Source organism: Melanostigma gelatinosum, assembly GCF_949748355.1.
Source record: "Melanostigma gelatinosum genome assembly, chromosome: 4".
Classification (NCBI taxonomy): domain Eukaryota; kingdom Metazoa; phylum Chordata; class Actinopteri; order Perciformes; family Zoarcidae; genus Melanostigma; species Melanostigma gelatinosum.
Genome location: NC_136637.1, coordinates 19978683 through 19993736, shown reverse-complemented (window position 1 = coordinate 19993736; position 15054 = coordinate 19978683). Strand labels below are relative to the sequence as shown.

Here is a 15054-nt window from a genome sequence, read left to right as displayed (position 1 = left end):
TGTAGCTGAGAGCAACAGTATGAATTACAGCATGAACAAATCCATCTGCAAACTGTCCGCCATCATATTTCCCTGCTTTAGTTTCAACTGTACGCCGCGAGAAGTCTTTTGTGCACAGAATGTCATTTCAGCCATCAAGTTTTCCGCTCCATACGCACACACACACACACACACACACACACACACACACACACACACACACACACACACACACACGGACTGTGTAAACTCAGACCTGTGTGTTTAACCTCACCCACCTCCACACACACACACACACACACACACGTGCGTGGGGTCGCCATGTCAAAATGGGTCCCGTGTAAGCAAACACACTTTCACAGTGCTGGAGTGTGTTCTCACTTATTGGATGACCAGCTTGAAACACGTTCCCGTCACAGTGGAAGGCAGCGGGGTATAAATGTTTGGAGGAAGATATATAAACCTGATGTCATGTGTGTGGGGACTTACTGCTGAATCAGTAGCAGTTCTCCGCCTGGGTTTGCGAGGAGGACCTGAGCAGGTTTGTTTTCTCAGTGGAGATGAAAGCCGACAGGAAGAAGAAAACAGCGTTTGACCCGCGGGCTCGATGTGGGCAGAGCAGGACAGACTGCTGCAGCAGGCAAACACTGACCTCCTTTTCCTTCTGCACACACATGAAGAAGAAAAACTGCTCTTCTGGTCCAATCTACACTGACACACAATGGAGTCAGGACCTCATATGAGGCAGTCTCCATCATCGTGACCTGCCTGAACATGCAACGTCTCAAACTAATTATTCAAGATTCTTGGGAGGCTGGAACCGATTCCCTAATTTCAATGGTAAAACAGAAGCGTGTGTATGTGTGTGTGTGTGTGTGTGTGTGTGTGTGTCATTTTGAACCTCTGCCCCTACACACTTCTGGTGTGTTTTCAACTCAACAGCTCTCCAGTTGGCTAAACGAAATCCCAACTGGCTTCTGTGGCTCACACACACACACACACTTTCTCTCTCTGTACCAGTGGTGCCAAGCACGAGAGTGCTCTTCTCGTCAGCTCAAATACCAACACAATAGCTCAATTCTGAATAGAGGTTTGGTTTATGGATGGCCTGTGTGTCTGCGTGGGTGTGTATGTGTGTGTGTGTGTGTGTGTGTGTGTGTGTGTGTAGCCCCGTTTGGTCCAATCCCTCTAAATCTGCTGCTCTGTACGACTTTTACAGACCAATTTATCACTTCCCACACTTCTGTTTGTCGGCTTAAAGCCCCTCCACACATGATGACCAGAGCTGCACTCACCACAGGGTGTCGGCTTATATAACCAACATGCACCAGGTAGGAGGAAGACCTTTGTTTTTCATCTGCCTATTCTCAAGCCTGATATACCGTCTTCCTGCAGAGAATGAGATCATGTCACATGTATGGCTCTGGGCCCTGTTATTAATAAAAGCATCTCACAGCAGCAAGGCGTGAAATGCAAGTGGCACGCATTGGCCAGGCTATTGCACTGCCCCGTGCTTCCTTTGTTTGAGCTCTCTTTATTAAGAAATCTAAATCAGAGGGAGAAAAGATGGACGCTCCTTTAATTAAGTGTTGGCATGCGTTCAGTCCAGCACAAAACATATTGGTGCCAAATAAAAAAGGTGGAATAGTAAAAACCAGCTGAAGCATACAGCAGGAAGAGCGCAAGCACGTACAGTCTCACACACCAGCAAATAGAACAAGCAAAACGCTGGTACTTAACAAGGAGTCTCAAGAGCTATTTTCTGTGTTCATGAAATTTGATGCGTGTTTATTTTCAACAGAATAAATGTATGTGATTTTCTTTCGGAAGTACCTCTGTAGTTTCACTCTAGTGTCTACCTCAGAAACGAGTTGTAGTGGAGGCAGCAATGCGCTTCGTCTTCGGCATGAAGTAGAAAGAGTAAAATGATGGACTGCGGCAAATAAAAATAATTTTGATTGCATTCGATTCAGAGGATCATCCCAATAAAAAGACAAAGATGTGTTCAAAACCGCTCACATACAGTCACTCTGCTTTTAATGGAGACAACGTCTCTGTGAAAACGTGTTGCAGTAACCCTTATAAAGTGCTCATTAATACCAACATTGCGGTAACCTGCAGCTGCATAAATGTACTGGCTCGAAACCCCCCCGAAACGCATTACTGCCTCGGAGGCGAAAACGAGCTGCTTAAATGATCTTTACAGTCACTCCGATTGCTGAAATTAAAGCGGTCAAACGACTTGTTCCTCGAGTCTATCGAGAGACTTCAGAGGACATTAAAATGCAGCGAGGAGGAGGCCGTAAAAAAGGCAGCGTGCTTTTATAGGTGCCCATAAACAGGCCGCAGGAGAAAGCACATCTCCCCATGGTCAGAGCGATGTCTTTCACCCAGTCATTCCTTTGTGAACATAAAAACTTGGTCCCGAGTCGCTGCACACAAATCAGGGAGGAAGAGGATTTGAATGTGGTTCAATTAAAGGCAGCAGCAAACAGAAAAGTCTTCAATCTTGATTTAAATGAGCTGAGCGTCTCAGCAGACCTGCAGCTTTCTGGGACTTTGTTCCAGATATGTGGAGCAAAAACACTGAACGCTGCTTCTCCATGTTTAGTTCGGACTCTGGGAACAGAAAGTAGACCGGTCCCAGACGACCTGAGGGGTCGGGATGGTTCATAAGCTACATTAACTACTACAATTAAAATGATTACGGCTTTATTTTTCAGGTTTGTAATTTTCTTCTTTAATTCCCAGAGGGCTTATAGGAAGGAGCTATGTAACCTGATGCCAATTAACCGGGAATATGTTCTGACGCAGTGATTTAGGTAAGAGTTCGGGGAGTTGATTTTACAAACAGACGTTTATGTTGGGAAGAAAGTTGCACCTAACTGAATATATAAGGGTAAAAATCCAAAGAAGGAGAGTACAGGTCAGTTTATCAAACAATTTCACCACAAGGTCCACTTAGCAGCTTTCAGAGCTTTCAATCGTATCACACGAGCTTCAGCACCAGCCGTATCGCCCGATAGTCATGGAATTGAAGATCTTAAACTTTCCAGTTTCTCCGAGCACTTTGACCTCACGTCCACGTTGGATTAAAAGCTGAGATTCAAAATATATCTGCTGCTCTACGACAACAGACTCCATTTTCTGAAGATGATGAAGATCTTGTGATATAACGGCTGCTGAGTGGACTTTGTGGAGGGAAATCTTTTCTCATCTGAGGTCAAGAGTGAACGTTGAGCCTCAGTGTTGAGTTCTCCTGTCGGCTCAAAATCTTTTGGGTTTTTAAGTCCGGCTAAATCTTAGTTTATACTCGCCGTAGTGAAACCGTCACGAGGCCATCGTTTGGCAACAGTTGACGTAATCACGGCCCCGCAAGTGGCCGCGGTTCTTGATCGTGCACCTCTGGATTTCTGTAACTTGGTGCGTGGGGCGCGCACAACCACGTGACCGTCACAAATAGTTCACTGATAAAAACACAATTTACACGTCTAGGGAATATACAAAATAGGCAAATTTGTTTTGAGATGCTCATTTAAATATATATGTTGCAGCCAAATCAAATTGTTACAGGATTTGGATTTGTTTACTTTGTTTCTTCCTTCTGCATTTAATACTTGACGTGTTTCTTTACGGGGCCTGTACAAAGGCAAGAAAGGTACCGTAGTCTTTGACACTCGTCTTTTTGGACTCTTCACAGTTCATTTAGTTTGCACTCCCACTAGCGTTTGGGAGAATAATGCAGCTAAACGCCTCCGTTCATGCTCGGAGCTCACGCGCCATCTGCGCGGGGTCGCGCTTCGACGCCAAGCGCGACTTTAAACAAAGCTCAAGAAGCTAACGCGGGTAAAGGAGGGCGAAGAAAAGAAAGGAACAAGGTAGAAAAGCAAGACAGGGGAAAGAAAACGGGTACAATATGTAAACTAGCTCAGTTTTCCTTCGCTACATTTAGCCTTCCAGCTGAAAACAAGTTTAATTTCTTATATTTGTTTCCGCGCAAATAGAAATCAACACGGCCTGTTTTTGTTTTGCGGCTGTTGGGTGTTGCGCGCTTATTCTTTTACTGTCGACAAGTAAATCCTCCTCGGCTCAAGAGGAGAAGCCTCCCGGCTCAGCGCAGTGATTCCAAGGCCAATTAGTAAAATAAAAGCAAGTAAAATAAAAGCTTTATTGACAACAGCTCTCCCCGACGGTCCGCCTCGCCGAGCCTCCTGCAGCTCTCCACACTGCGACCTGAACCTCTCACAGATGTATTCCCAGGATCGCAGCGCTACAGTTTAAACAGCAGGTCACCGCCGTGCAGCATCTAAGAAGAGAATCCTCGCGGTCTCCCAGGATCATCTGCTCCTGTTTTATTCATGCCATGTTTATTTGAATCACCTTCTCCTATCACTGAACGACTCCACGGTATTCATCAATACAACAGTGTGTGGACCTCCGTAATTGACTCTCAAAACAGGGACAATGAATCTCCCCTCCTGCACAAACAAGAAGACTTGAGAGATTAAAGTTTTTTTATTTTTGTTTTGTTTTTAAAGTAAGGTAAAATGCGAACTACAGTCTACAGTAAAAGTACTTATTGTGAGGAACAACAGTGAAAATGTTATACATCTCCAAATGTGGGGATGGTCTTCCTTTATAAGAAAGTAAGAAAGAAAGATTCAAATATGTAGAATACCACCAAGATGAAAGAAAGCTTTTACTTTGGCTTAAATGTTGTTTGTAAACCTGAATCTCAATCTTGTTCCTCGCTCTTCTGATGTTCTTGTTGCTTTAATGCAGGATTATAATTTAGTTTGGGCTCACAGGAATAGAATAGGAGTAAACACTGAACTGTAGAAAAGATGATGATTGTTGTTAGTCACACAGTGGGGATAACATGTGGCGGGGGACGTGAGCGGACGCGGCTCCACAGATTGAAACATGGCTTCTCTACATTGTTCACATCATGTTGACGCTAGTTGAGCGATGATAAATAATTGGCTTTCAACTTGGAAGAGGTTTTACTGCACTCGCAGTAACGAGCGTATCGTTGTCGTCCACTCCAGTTATCTTGGCGTCCAACTTCCCTTGGTTCACTGTCTCCACTACAGCATCTCTGCTAAACTGTTCGTTGACGTGTGTGTGTGTGTGTGTGTAGGAGCTGACACAGAGAGCAGAGAAGATGCTTATCAATACTTAATAATTAAGCTCAGATTCCCGTTTAATACCGGGTTTCAGCACCCACTCCTCATTGCATATTCATCTCCTTACACTTTAAAAGGCTCTTGTATTTGTTTGTTCACTGTGTGACCTTATCATTGACAGTGTATTGCCAGTGTGTGTGTGTGTGTGTGTGTGTGTGTGGCTGAGTGCAGACGGCCTGTACTGCAGCAGTTTAGCAAAGACTCTCGTTACGATACTCTAATTGGCATGCAGCCCCGCATGCTACCGCATAGAGTCGCAGTGAGCGAACCAACCAACCAACGCACTGCAAAGCTGACTTTAAAGCAGGGAGCAACACAACAGCGTGTTCGTGTCAACATGCGTGCGTGCATGCGAGTCTACCGAGTCTGAAAATCCTCTTCTGTGTTTTCTTTAATCAAGTGAACAAAACAAAATCCAACTGAATGAGATCATCTCAACCTGTCTAACACAAATGCACTTCTTTTAACTTGTGATCAGAGGCCACTCCACCAACCTCAAGATCATGCGTGCAAGGAAGTTAGATTTGTGACTATAAAAACAGACTGAATGACTTGTTCAGATGGAGTCCTGAAGGAGAGAATGAAATCAAAGACAGACAGGAAAAGAAGAAGAGAGCAGCCAAAAGATGTCCTGCCAATTCACAACTCCACATTTCCACATGGTTGACACATGTCATCTCCACACACACACACACACACACACACACACACACACACACACACACACACACACACACACAGGAAAAGGTCAGTAAACAAGAGCCCATGAGTATCTGAGACAAGGACTCATCCTGCTCAGTTAGCTAATTCCTAAGTGCCTCGCTACACAATCCGTCATTCTTACTCATATTCAGCCTTCAACAACATTTCTCAACTCCAGAAGAAGAAATGTGCCAGTGGTTTGAACTCCATGTGTGAGTGTCAGTATATTGAATCAGGACGGGGTGAAGCAGATGGAAATCCTTAAACGCGTTGATTTGTATTAAACAAGCAAAATACTGTCAGATTTCTTAATTCCCCAGTTATCCGGCTAAGTCGGGCCGACCGCGGCTGAGTGTGAGCCACCGTTGGCCCTGCAACTCCACCTATAGCAGCAGATCAGCTTTGCACCGGTGTCAGCACGCAGAGATGGAGATATGATATTCGTGTGCATTCATTGGGAGCCTGGTTCGTTGCATTGGTTGATTCCGATTGCAATTGTATGATTATCGTCATCAAAGAATGTTCTGATTACCGTCTGCCTCTCTACATACAGTTGTGTCACTTTTGCTGCTGAAATGTTATTTGCCACAGATCAATGAGCAAATGTCTGGTTCGTTAATGTTAGCAATTAGTTCCAGTTAAAAAAATGTTTCTTGGTGCAAAACTCGATATGAACAAAAACAGACAAAATGATTCAAACCAATACGTTTTCTGCACCACATCACTCGAGTCTTAATCTTGTTTATTAATTATTTGATCAGATATTTCCCCATTTTAATGAAATGTATTAATTTTGTTTGTTTGTGTGTTCAGAGAACATTTGAAAATATTGGCGTCAGTCAGATTCGTAATCATATTTACTTATTCTTTGATCAGATAGTTCCTGATTTACTATCAAAATGTGTCTTATTCAATTTTAGACAAAGGTTCGTATTGGCCCTAGTACGGCGAGAAATTCCCTCCCCAACCGATGGTATCGCTTCTCAATATTGCCCGAGATCGTGGTTTGTTTTTTTTACTCAAACCAGTGGCTACATCAGGCAGATACGTTGGTCTCCAGTGATTTAAATTGATGTGAGTGGAAGTACCGTCAGACTGAAGATATAAACTGAGTTTACAATTCTGTCTGATATGCGGCAACACTGCTCCCTCACAAAAAAAAAAAAATCTAAAAAACGATAAAAGATGGAGGGAAAAGTTACTGAAAGCTCACTGGGGAAGACAGAGAGACAGAAAGCTTCACCGACAGAAACAATACACAGCTTCCCTCCCTCCTTTTGTCTCATTTACACTCTCACACACACACCGCGGACACAGAGTATCCATTGGAGCCTAAACAAAGAGCCCCGAGTCGAGCTAAATATAAACCCACGAATGAGGCCGTTTAGCCCGGGTAGGTAGCTAGGCCGAGGCTGCGCTCATCGATCCCCTGAACTCATCACACAGCGGCGGGGGCAGAGATGATTCCCGGGGCTGTCGACGGCAACACGCACCTCTGCGAACACACACTCCCACACTACACGGACAGACTGTGAGGCTGGCAATCACTGCTTTGCGTGTTCTTTTTTCTTTCTGATGTCCTTCCCGTGTCTCTCTCTCTCCCTCTCATTGGGTTTGATCTCCCGGTCGTTATCCAGTGCGGCGGTGTTTCATCACCTCCCCGATCACATTGATCCGGTGCCCCGCTCGACGCAGAGGCGCCTCTGAAGACACAGCGACACTCAAACCGCCTGGCGCTCAATTAATAACTGGGATTGCTATCGACAGCCTCTGTTTGATATGCACGCGTGTGTCAGTTCAAACATGCACAATAAAGCAGGCCAATCTGAAGGTTATGATGAGCTCTTTGTCCAGCCTCGTCTCCTGTATTAATCACATTTACAGATGGATAGGAAATCTAATGTAGCATTTTAAAAGAAAATCTAATTTTATAGACCATTGGTCTTATTTCTTTAGTCAATCCTATCGGCTTTGACGACGTTTTCGGCTTTCTTTTAACAGAAATGCTTGTTTTTACTTTGCCACTTCCTTATCCGCTCTTCTTTGCTGGTTTTTATTCTATTGCTGCTAAGCCACTGTCAATGAAAGTCAACACTTCCTCCTGTGCAGATGTTCCACATTCAAAGCCCTCCGGTGGCTCAAACAGCATAATCCCTCCCTTTCCGGGCACACTTGTGCAGGAGGTGTTGACTTTCATTGGCAGCAGCTCAACACCGATCAGAAGGGAGAAGTGATTAAAAGTGAAGTTAAATCTTACAGATAATGTTCTGGTCGAGGGTCACCCAACGCAGCTCATTATTTTTCGGTAGGCTCACCTTCTCAGCCTCATTACCGCCGGCTTTGAACGTGTCATCGTGGACCTTTTCCCCCCAAAGCACATATCGATGTAAAGCTCGAGGGCAGAGTGCACGCGTTTGGTCTCGTGCTTCCGTCTTTGCGAGTACCTATTTGAGTTTCGGACCTTTCTTTAAGCGGATGTTTGAGGATTTAGACTTGGCTTAAAGATTCAGGTTAGAAGGTGGCCACGCAAAGAACCCTGAACTTCCTGCTCTGAATTCAGGTCTCTCAGTTCTCGTCAAAGACTGATCCTCTCCGCGCTGATGATGTGGAGGGGTTACATTTGTTTTACTTGACCAAGCTCTTGCGCTCCTTTGGGGTGAATGATCCAGTGATGTCTAGTCTTCTGGTTAACATCCAATTACGTAGCTCATTTACATAACAGAGGAGCAGAGTGCGGCGAGGTCAGGACGCGAGCCGCCTTATCACAGCAGAGCAGTGCTCTGCATGACATTAGCCTGAGCTCCGATTAACTCAACGTTTCTCCTATACTGTAGGTAGATAGTGACGGGGAGACCATCGGGGATTCATTAGCTTACCGTCATAATTAATGTTGCATCGAGCTGGCAAACAGGGCCCCTCGGAGAAGGGGAAGGCGTCAGGTTGGGAATTGTAGGACGGCGTTCACAATCGTGTCAGATAGTGTTACGCATTGATTAGTGCTATGAGCCCTGTTAGAGCTATTGGGTATCACACCTGATTGAATCAGCACGGCTGCTGGGAGAGGTATGTACTGTTCAGGCCAACAAGTGGGGGAAGAGGAGAGGGGAAAGAAATGTTGCTCCACTTTGGGCAACAAGTTCATTTCTACTAAATATAAACTGAGCCATTGGCGGTGAATGAATGTCATGGCTTTCGTTTGGTAGGAATCTCTAGCTACCAGGTTTCAGTTAATTTAATCAGGTTTAAAACATTTCTTTGCATGGTCTTATGCTGTTGTTAAGGTCAGCTGAGTCCAACTATAGCACGGCGTGAAATGCATGCCGCATCACCCGACCAACACAGCGCCGGTTTGTGCTGGTTCTGCACGTTTTTTTACACCATTTAAAAAGTACAATGGCTGCTTGTGCTGAACTGAAACCACATTCAATTGAATTTGTATAAATGGTCAATCTATGTTTGAATCTAATCCGTGGGGAAATCCTTCGCCTCGCACATAGCGAGACGATTCATGAGGAATATTAAAATGAATGTTGTTGTTACATGCCTGCACTGTCAAACGCTGCACACTCACTCTATCTGAACTGACCGGTGTTCCCGGATCAGTCCTGTTCCCAGAAAAACAGAGCAGGGCGTGCCGGAGTGTCAGCGGCGATAGAGGCTGCAGATCAGTCAGCTTCCCTCCGCAACGGCCTCGCTGTTCTGCTCACTGCTACGCTGGCTGCTGAGGATTTGTGAGTGCAGGAATCTGGCTCGTCATGCCGACCGTGCCTCAACCAATCAATTATTCAGGACAAACAGCCTCGTGTGGCGGCAGTATGCCGGATAGATGGACGGGCGGATGCAGGGAGGGACGAGTGGCTTCGCCTGCACTGATGCTTTAACGAAGAGCATCAGCCCCAGTGAGCACATAGAAATGAGATATTTACCCTCGGGGGGGTATGGCTGTTATTTATAGAAGACGGACCAAACCCACTCCAATAAAACAGACGGGCAGCCAGACAATTAAAGAGAGCAGAGAGGCGGCAGAGGAAGAGGGGGAGAGAACATTGCTCTGCGTCTGACCCATTTAGAAAACGAGGAGCCATAAACACAGCAGAGCTGAACTCACTCTGCAGCAGACAGCCAGGGCTAAAACAGAGCCAACCACCCCAACCCTGTAAAAACACTGATCAAAGCCTGCACGGTTCAGAATAGCTTTTCAAGTGGGGCAGCCTGTTTCGCAATGCGTTTCGCATTTTGCTCTCAAGTCCTTCTAGTCACCGCCCGTTTTTTTACTCTGTCCTAAATAAATCATCAAAAATCCAGCCGCACTGAACGAATACACTCAACTCGCACGCTAGTGTACAGTATGTACTCATTCTTTTGACTGGAATCATTACCAGGAAATACCGTAGGACACATGTGTCAAACGCAAGGCCCGCGGGCCGAATCCGGCCCGCCACGTCATTGTATGTGGCCCGCGAATCTACCAGCAAAAAAATAAAACAATAAAGAATTATTATTTTTCTTTTTTTTTTGGAAAAATTATTAAAAGTTAGACTTGAAAATAAAAGTATCCCCATGGTCGAAATTATGAGATAGAAAGTTGTCTGTGTACCGACATTAAAACTATCACAACAGGTGGACAGGAGAGGCAACAGCCCGGAAAGAGGTTTTCCAACAATTGAAAAAGATCGACAAATAATCCCAAAATGTCCACGGAGAGAAAGATTGATGCCGAGGGAAGAAAATGTAATGAAAGATGGGAAAGTGAATACATGTTTGTGCTTCAAGGAGAGAAACGGGTCTGTCTTCTGTGTTATGAGGCGTGTCGGTGATGAAGGATATAATTCACGTCGCCATTTTGACACCAAACACGGAGCTAAATTTAGCCGCCAAGAAAAACATCAAATTGTCCAAGAATTAAAAGGCAGACTGCAATCACAGCAGAATATATTTACACAGCTACAGCCCAGTGCATGCTGAAGGTATGTGAGCAGAGCTCCGACCAGATACAGACTTTTACAAATGTCAGTTTGTGAAGAAACACCATCGCAGACCGAGTTCATGAACTAGCAGCAATCTAACGACACAGCAGCTAAGAGACGAGCAGGTACTTGTGTTTCTAATGAACTGTTGATGAAAGCACAGACAACACGGATACATCATCTATCCATGTTCATCAGACCTGACTCTCAGTGAGCAGCTCTTGGATGGAGCTGCCATGCACAGGACGACGACAGGGAGGAACATTAGTGATGCAGAGAGGTGACACAAACAGCTTTGAACAAAGTTAATGTCATAACTTGTGTTTGATATTTGTCTTTGTTATTTTCTTTAATAGTTTGATCTTTGATAGAGGAATGTGGGTTTCTTAACCCACAATTAAAATGATTTATGTTATAATAACAGAAATGTGTTTAAATATCATTTTTCATTGATATAACTGCATGTACAATATTTGTACACTTGAATAAACAATAATAAAATGCAGAGAGTTATTTAACAATATGTTAGGGAGAAGTTAGTTATACAGTCTTACAGTTACAACCGGCCCTTTGAGGGCGACCGTGATGCTGATGTGGCCCAGAGTGAAAATGAGTTTGACACCCCTGCTGTAGGAAGTCAAAGCAGTTAGAAATGAACACAGATTCAAACAAAGCACACACTATTTGACTCTAAATGGGATCATAATTTATCATCATAACATCATGCTATATAGAAGAAGACTTGAGACCATAAACTCATGTTTAAAATGTTGACTGAGGGAATAATTTAAGTGAGAAGTAGGGTCATTTTCTCAAAGACTTCTATACAATCTGACTTCTTTTTGCATTTGGAGGAGTCGCCACCATGATGGTCAGTATGAAAGTTTAAGACACTTCCGCATCGGCTTCACTCGGCAGAACCGGAGGTTGCCGGCTGAACTAAGAGAGAAACCAAATGGTGAACTGTAATGGGTAATTATTGTCTAAACTGTCGGTATGAACACTTTGACTTATTATAGATAAGATGACCAAACCTACTAAAACATGACCAAAGTTGTAATAAATGGGAATCATCTTTTAGACAAAACTAAACCAAGGTCCCAAGTGGATCCTAAAGGGAAATCCTCAACAACGACACATTAACTGGCAGTTCACTTCAGTATTTTTGTAATGTGAAATTTTTTTCCGAACTTAATTATGGCAAGGTCAGAGGCAAACTTACCAAACCGATGATGATAATATGTGAGCAGGAGCACAAAGTATCTTTCAAAACCAACTTGCTACCACCGGAAATTTTTTGTTGGACGACACACACACACACACACACACATTTCTCCCTGCTGTGAGCATCTCAGATTTAATCAAGGCTAGCATGTCAAAACATGGACAAATAAAACCAAAGCTTTCGTCATGATTAGATACCAGTGTTTTCTGCTGAATCAACCCTTCCAAGTGTTGCACTAACAGAATTGCAAAGTACAGTTTATCTGCTTTGAGCTCCCCATCCTCTGTTGTGCACTACATTGAGGAATAATAAAGCCTTTCAAGACCACAAACAAAGATGTAGAGTCAGTGTGTGATGGTTTTGCAAATGTGTCAAGGTGATTGTGATGCAGATGGCATTTCCACGGCCAGCCCCGATGGGCCCCCACATACAACCGCAGACAGTGTGGACACTAAGAACTGACTTGCAAACTTTTGAGTTGCACTTTTCATTTCATTTGTACATCAAACCACAACTCAAGTTCATGTTACACAGCAACTTTGTAGTCAGATCAAGCAAGCGAACAACACCAACACGCGTCATAGCAACTGAACCAGACACTCGATACCAACACTGCGCTCACACAAAATACTGTCCATACAATCCAACTGCCAAGTCAGCATGAAGATCCAAACAGAGAACCCAAACATCCTCATGATGTCTCTGTGTGCGTGTGTGTCCGTGTGGGAAGCACTCACCTGAAGCAGCAGCTGCTCCAGGAGGCTGAGCACCCACATCGGCCTGTGGTCCCCCGGGGGTCCGTGGTACAGGCCTGGACCAGGATTTAGGCGCAGGAGGGCCGACCCTCACCGCCCCGAAGTACTCCACAAAGGTCCCCGGAAAGTCTCCCTTCTCCTTGGTCCTCTCGTTGGTGCCGTGCAGCCAGCCTTTGGGGCTCCGCTCGTCCCCGTCCTGGTAGTCCAGCCCCGGCCGAGCCATCAGCGAGGCCTTGGGGACGGTGAGCAGGTCACCCGTCTGGAGGCTGATGTCATCGCCGCGCTCCCGCTTGTACTCAAAGAGCGCCCGGTACTGGAAACTGTCAGATGCCATGGCAACGGGAGTTCATAGGGCGGTTCTGAAGCCAAAAATACAGATTTTGCCTGAGATTTGCTGTGTTAAAAGTGAAGTCAACGTCTTGAAAAATACCAAACGGAAACTCTGTTCGTTAAAAATCCCTGAGGTGAAACCGGAACTCAACCTAAACCTGGGAAACCTGTGATGGCGCCTGAGATTTGCTGTGTCGTGCTGACTTGGATGAAATGATAAAAAATCTGATCCCTGAGGTGGAATTTGACACCCTTCTAAGTCCTACAACCCCATGAAGAGCAGGTCCAACCTTCGAAATCCAAAAATACAAGTCCTTGAAGTGCAAATGAAACTGAATTGAACAGTCAACTTTTGCTTTAATAAAAGTATTAAAAGTAGAATCCACCCGACAGTCAAAGTTCTCCAGTCGGAGGCCTCCAAATGGACAGGAAGACTACCCAGCCACAACTCTGTGTCTGCCCTGGAAAACGAAAAAAAGAGAGTGGGTAGATTGAGGGGGGGGGCTCGATTGTGGCACAGTTTTCTAGGACGGGGCGACCTCCAGACGATCCCCCAAAGCTTCTGCCGGGATCTTCCAATGTTAATGAGAAAGTGTGCAGAGCCTAGACAGGGTCTACTGTCAGCCCAGAGACCCACTTATACACACTCACACATGTACACACACACACACAGCTGAGGAAATCCACTGCAGTGCAGGATTTGGCTTCTTATTGGGAGCGTCCCCGTGTGCACTCTTCTGTATGCAATCCTGCTGCTTCGCCTTTCTTGTCTGTGCAGCCTCCTGGAGCAGACAGAGCACCTGCAAACTTAAGATGAAGTTCTGAGGGTTAACGTCACACTTCTATTCAGCTATAAGGATTTAAATGCAACAACATATAGATATAGCTATATCAATTTAGTGCAAAACATGACTAAAGCTTCAATTTAAGTAGATCAAATTGAGAATGTTACTGTAGTGGAAACATCCCTCGCCACTCTGACTGATAGAAAGACGCCGAGACGATCAGTTACAACAAAGCGTGACTCGGCGAATATGAACTTCAGCCAGACGGCGTGCCCGACTGAGCGCGCCCTGCGCCAGTCTGCCCCGCTGTCTGCCGCCCGCTAAACACAACAGCAAACTCACCCGCTCAAGCTGCACGGACGAGCCCCGCGCCTCGGTGCGCGAACCGATCCGCTTCGACACAACCCGAACCCCGCCGAGCGAGCCCAGACATCCGCGAGGCGCGTCAGGATAACTGGATCGCGTGGCTGCTCCGAGGCAGACAGGCAGCCTGCTGTAGTGAGCGGCAGTGTGCTGATGTCAGGAAACCCCTCCCCCTGCCGTCTGCGAATTATGCCAGCCAGCGGTGGAGACGGGACGGGTCGGTGTGGCGCACCCGCCGCTGCGGAGCTGCAGCAAAACTCCGCGTGACCCGGTTATGGTGTCCTTAGGCTCTGCTGCGTTTTTTGTTTTCTTTGGTGTTGTTATATTCCATAGGCACGAGGATAAGTGAAAGGATTGGATGCAGAGAACTGATGAATTATAACAACTGGAGTGACCGGGGAAAAGAGTCGCTGCATGGATTCCCGGTCGCATTTTAGGAAAGTAATACATCATTTAAATGATAAAAAATAATAGACCATGCAGGGATGAGAATTGAGGTTGCGGGTAATGGGAGAAGAGCGCAGGCTTGGTTGCTGTTGTCTCGTGCGCACATGACGCAGTAGCAGACAGCGGTAGACTGCTGCGTCATCAGGTGCGCACGTTTTCCGTCTAGAGCTACAGAGAACATTTAGGGACGTGTTCAGCGCAGGAAGAAGAGGGCTGCAAGCCTTAACTTTCATCAGACTTTTTAAGGCTGAATGACAAAACCAAAAGAATAAATGCATTTATTTATTATTTTTTTTACGCAAAAAAAGGCAACTG

The 15054-nt window shown here is 45.4% G+C and overlaps 1 protein-coding gene across 2 annotated transcripts in view; it reads right to left on the bottom strand.

The window, feature by feature from the left end:
- pik3r3b (phosphoinositide-3-kinase, regulatory subunit 3b (gamma)) overlaps positions 1–13148 on the bottom strand; it is a gene marked incomplete at its 5' end in the record, with an annotated part of 155750 nt that extends 142602 nt beyond the window's left edge. The window contains one exon of one of the 2 annotated variants that reach the window (XM_079266684.1): positions 12797–13148. In XM_079266684.1, coding sequence (XP_079122810.1) covers positions 12797–13148 — 352 coding nt within the window. The remainder of the gene's footprint in view (positions 1–12796) is intronic. The other variant, XM_079266685.1, reaches the window with a different exon arrangement.
- Between the last annotated feature and the right edge of the window lie 1906 nt (positions 13149–15054).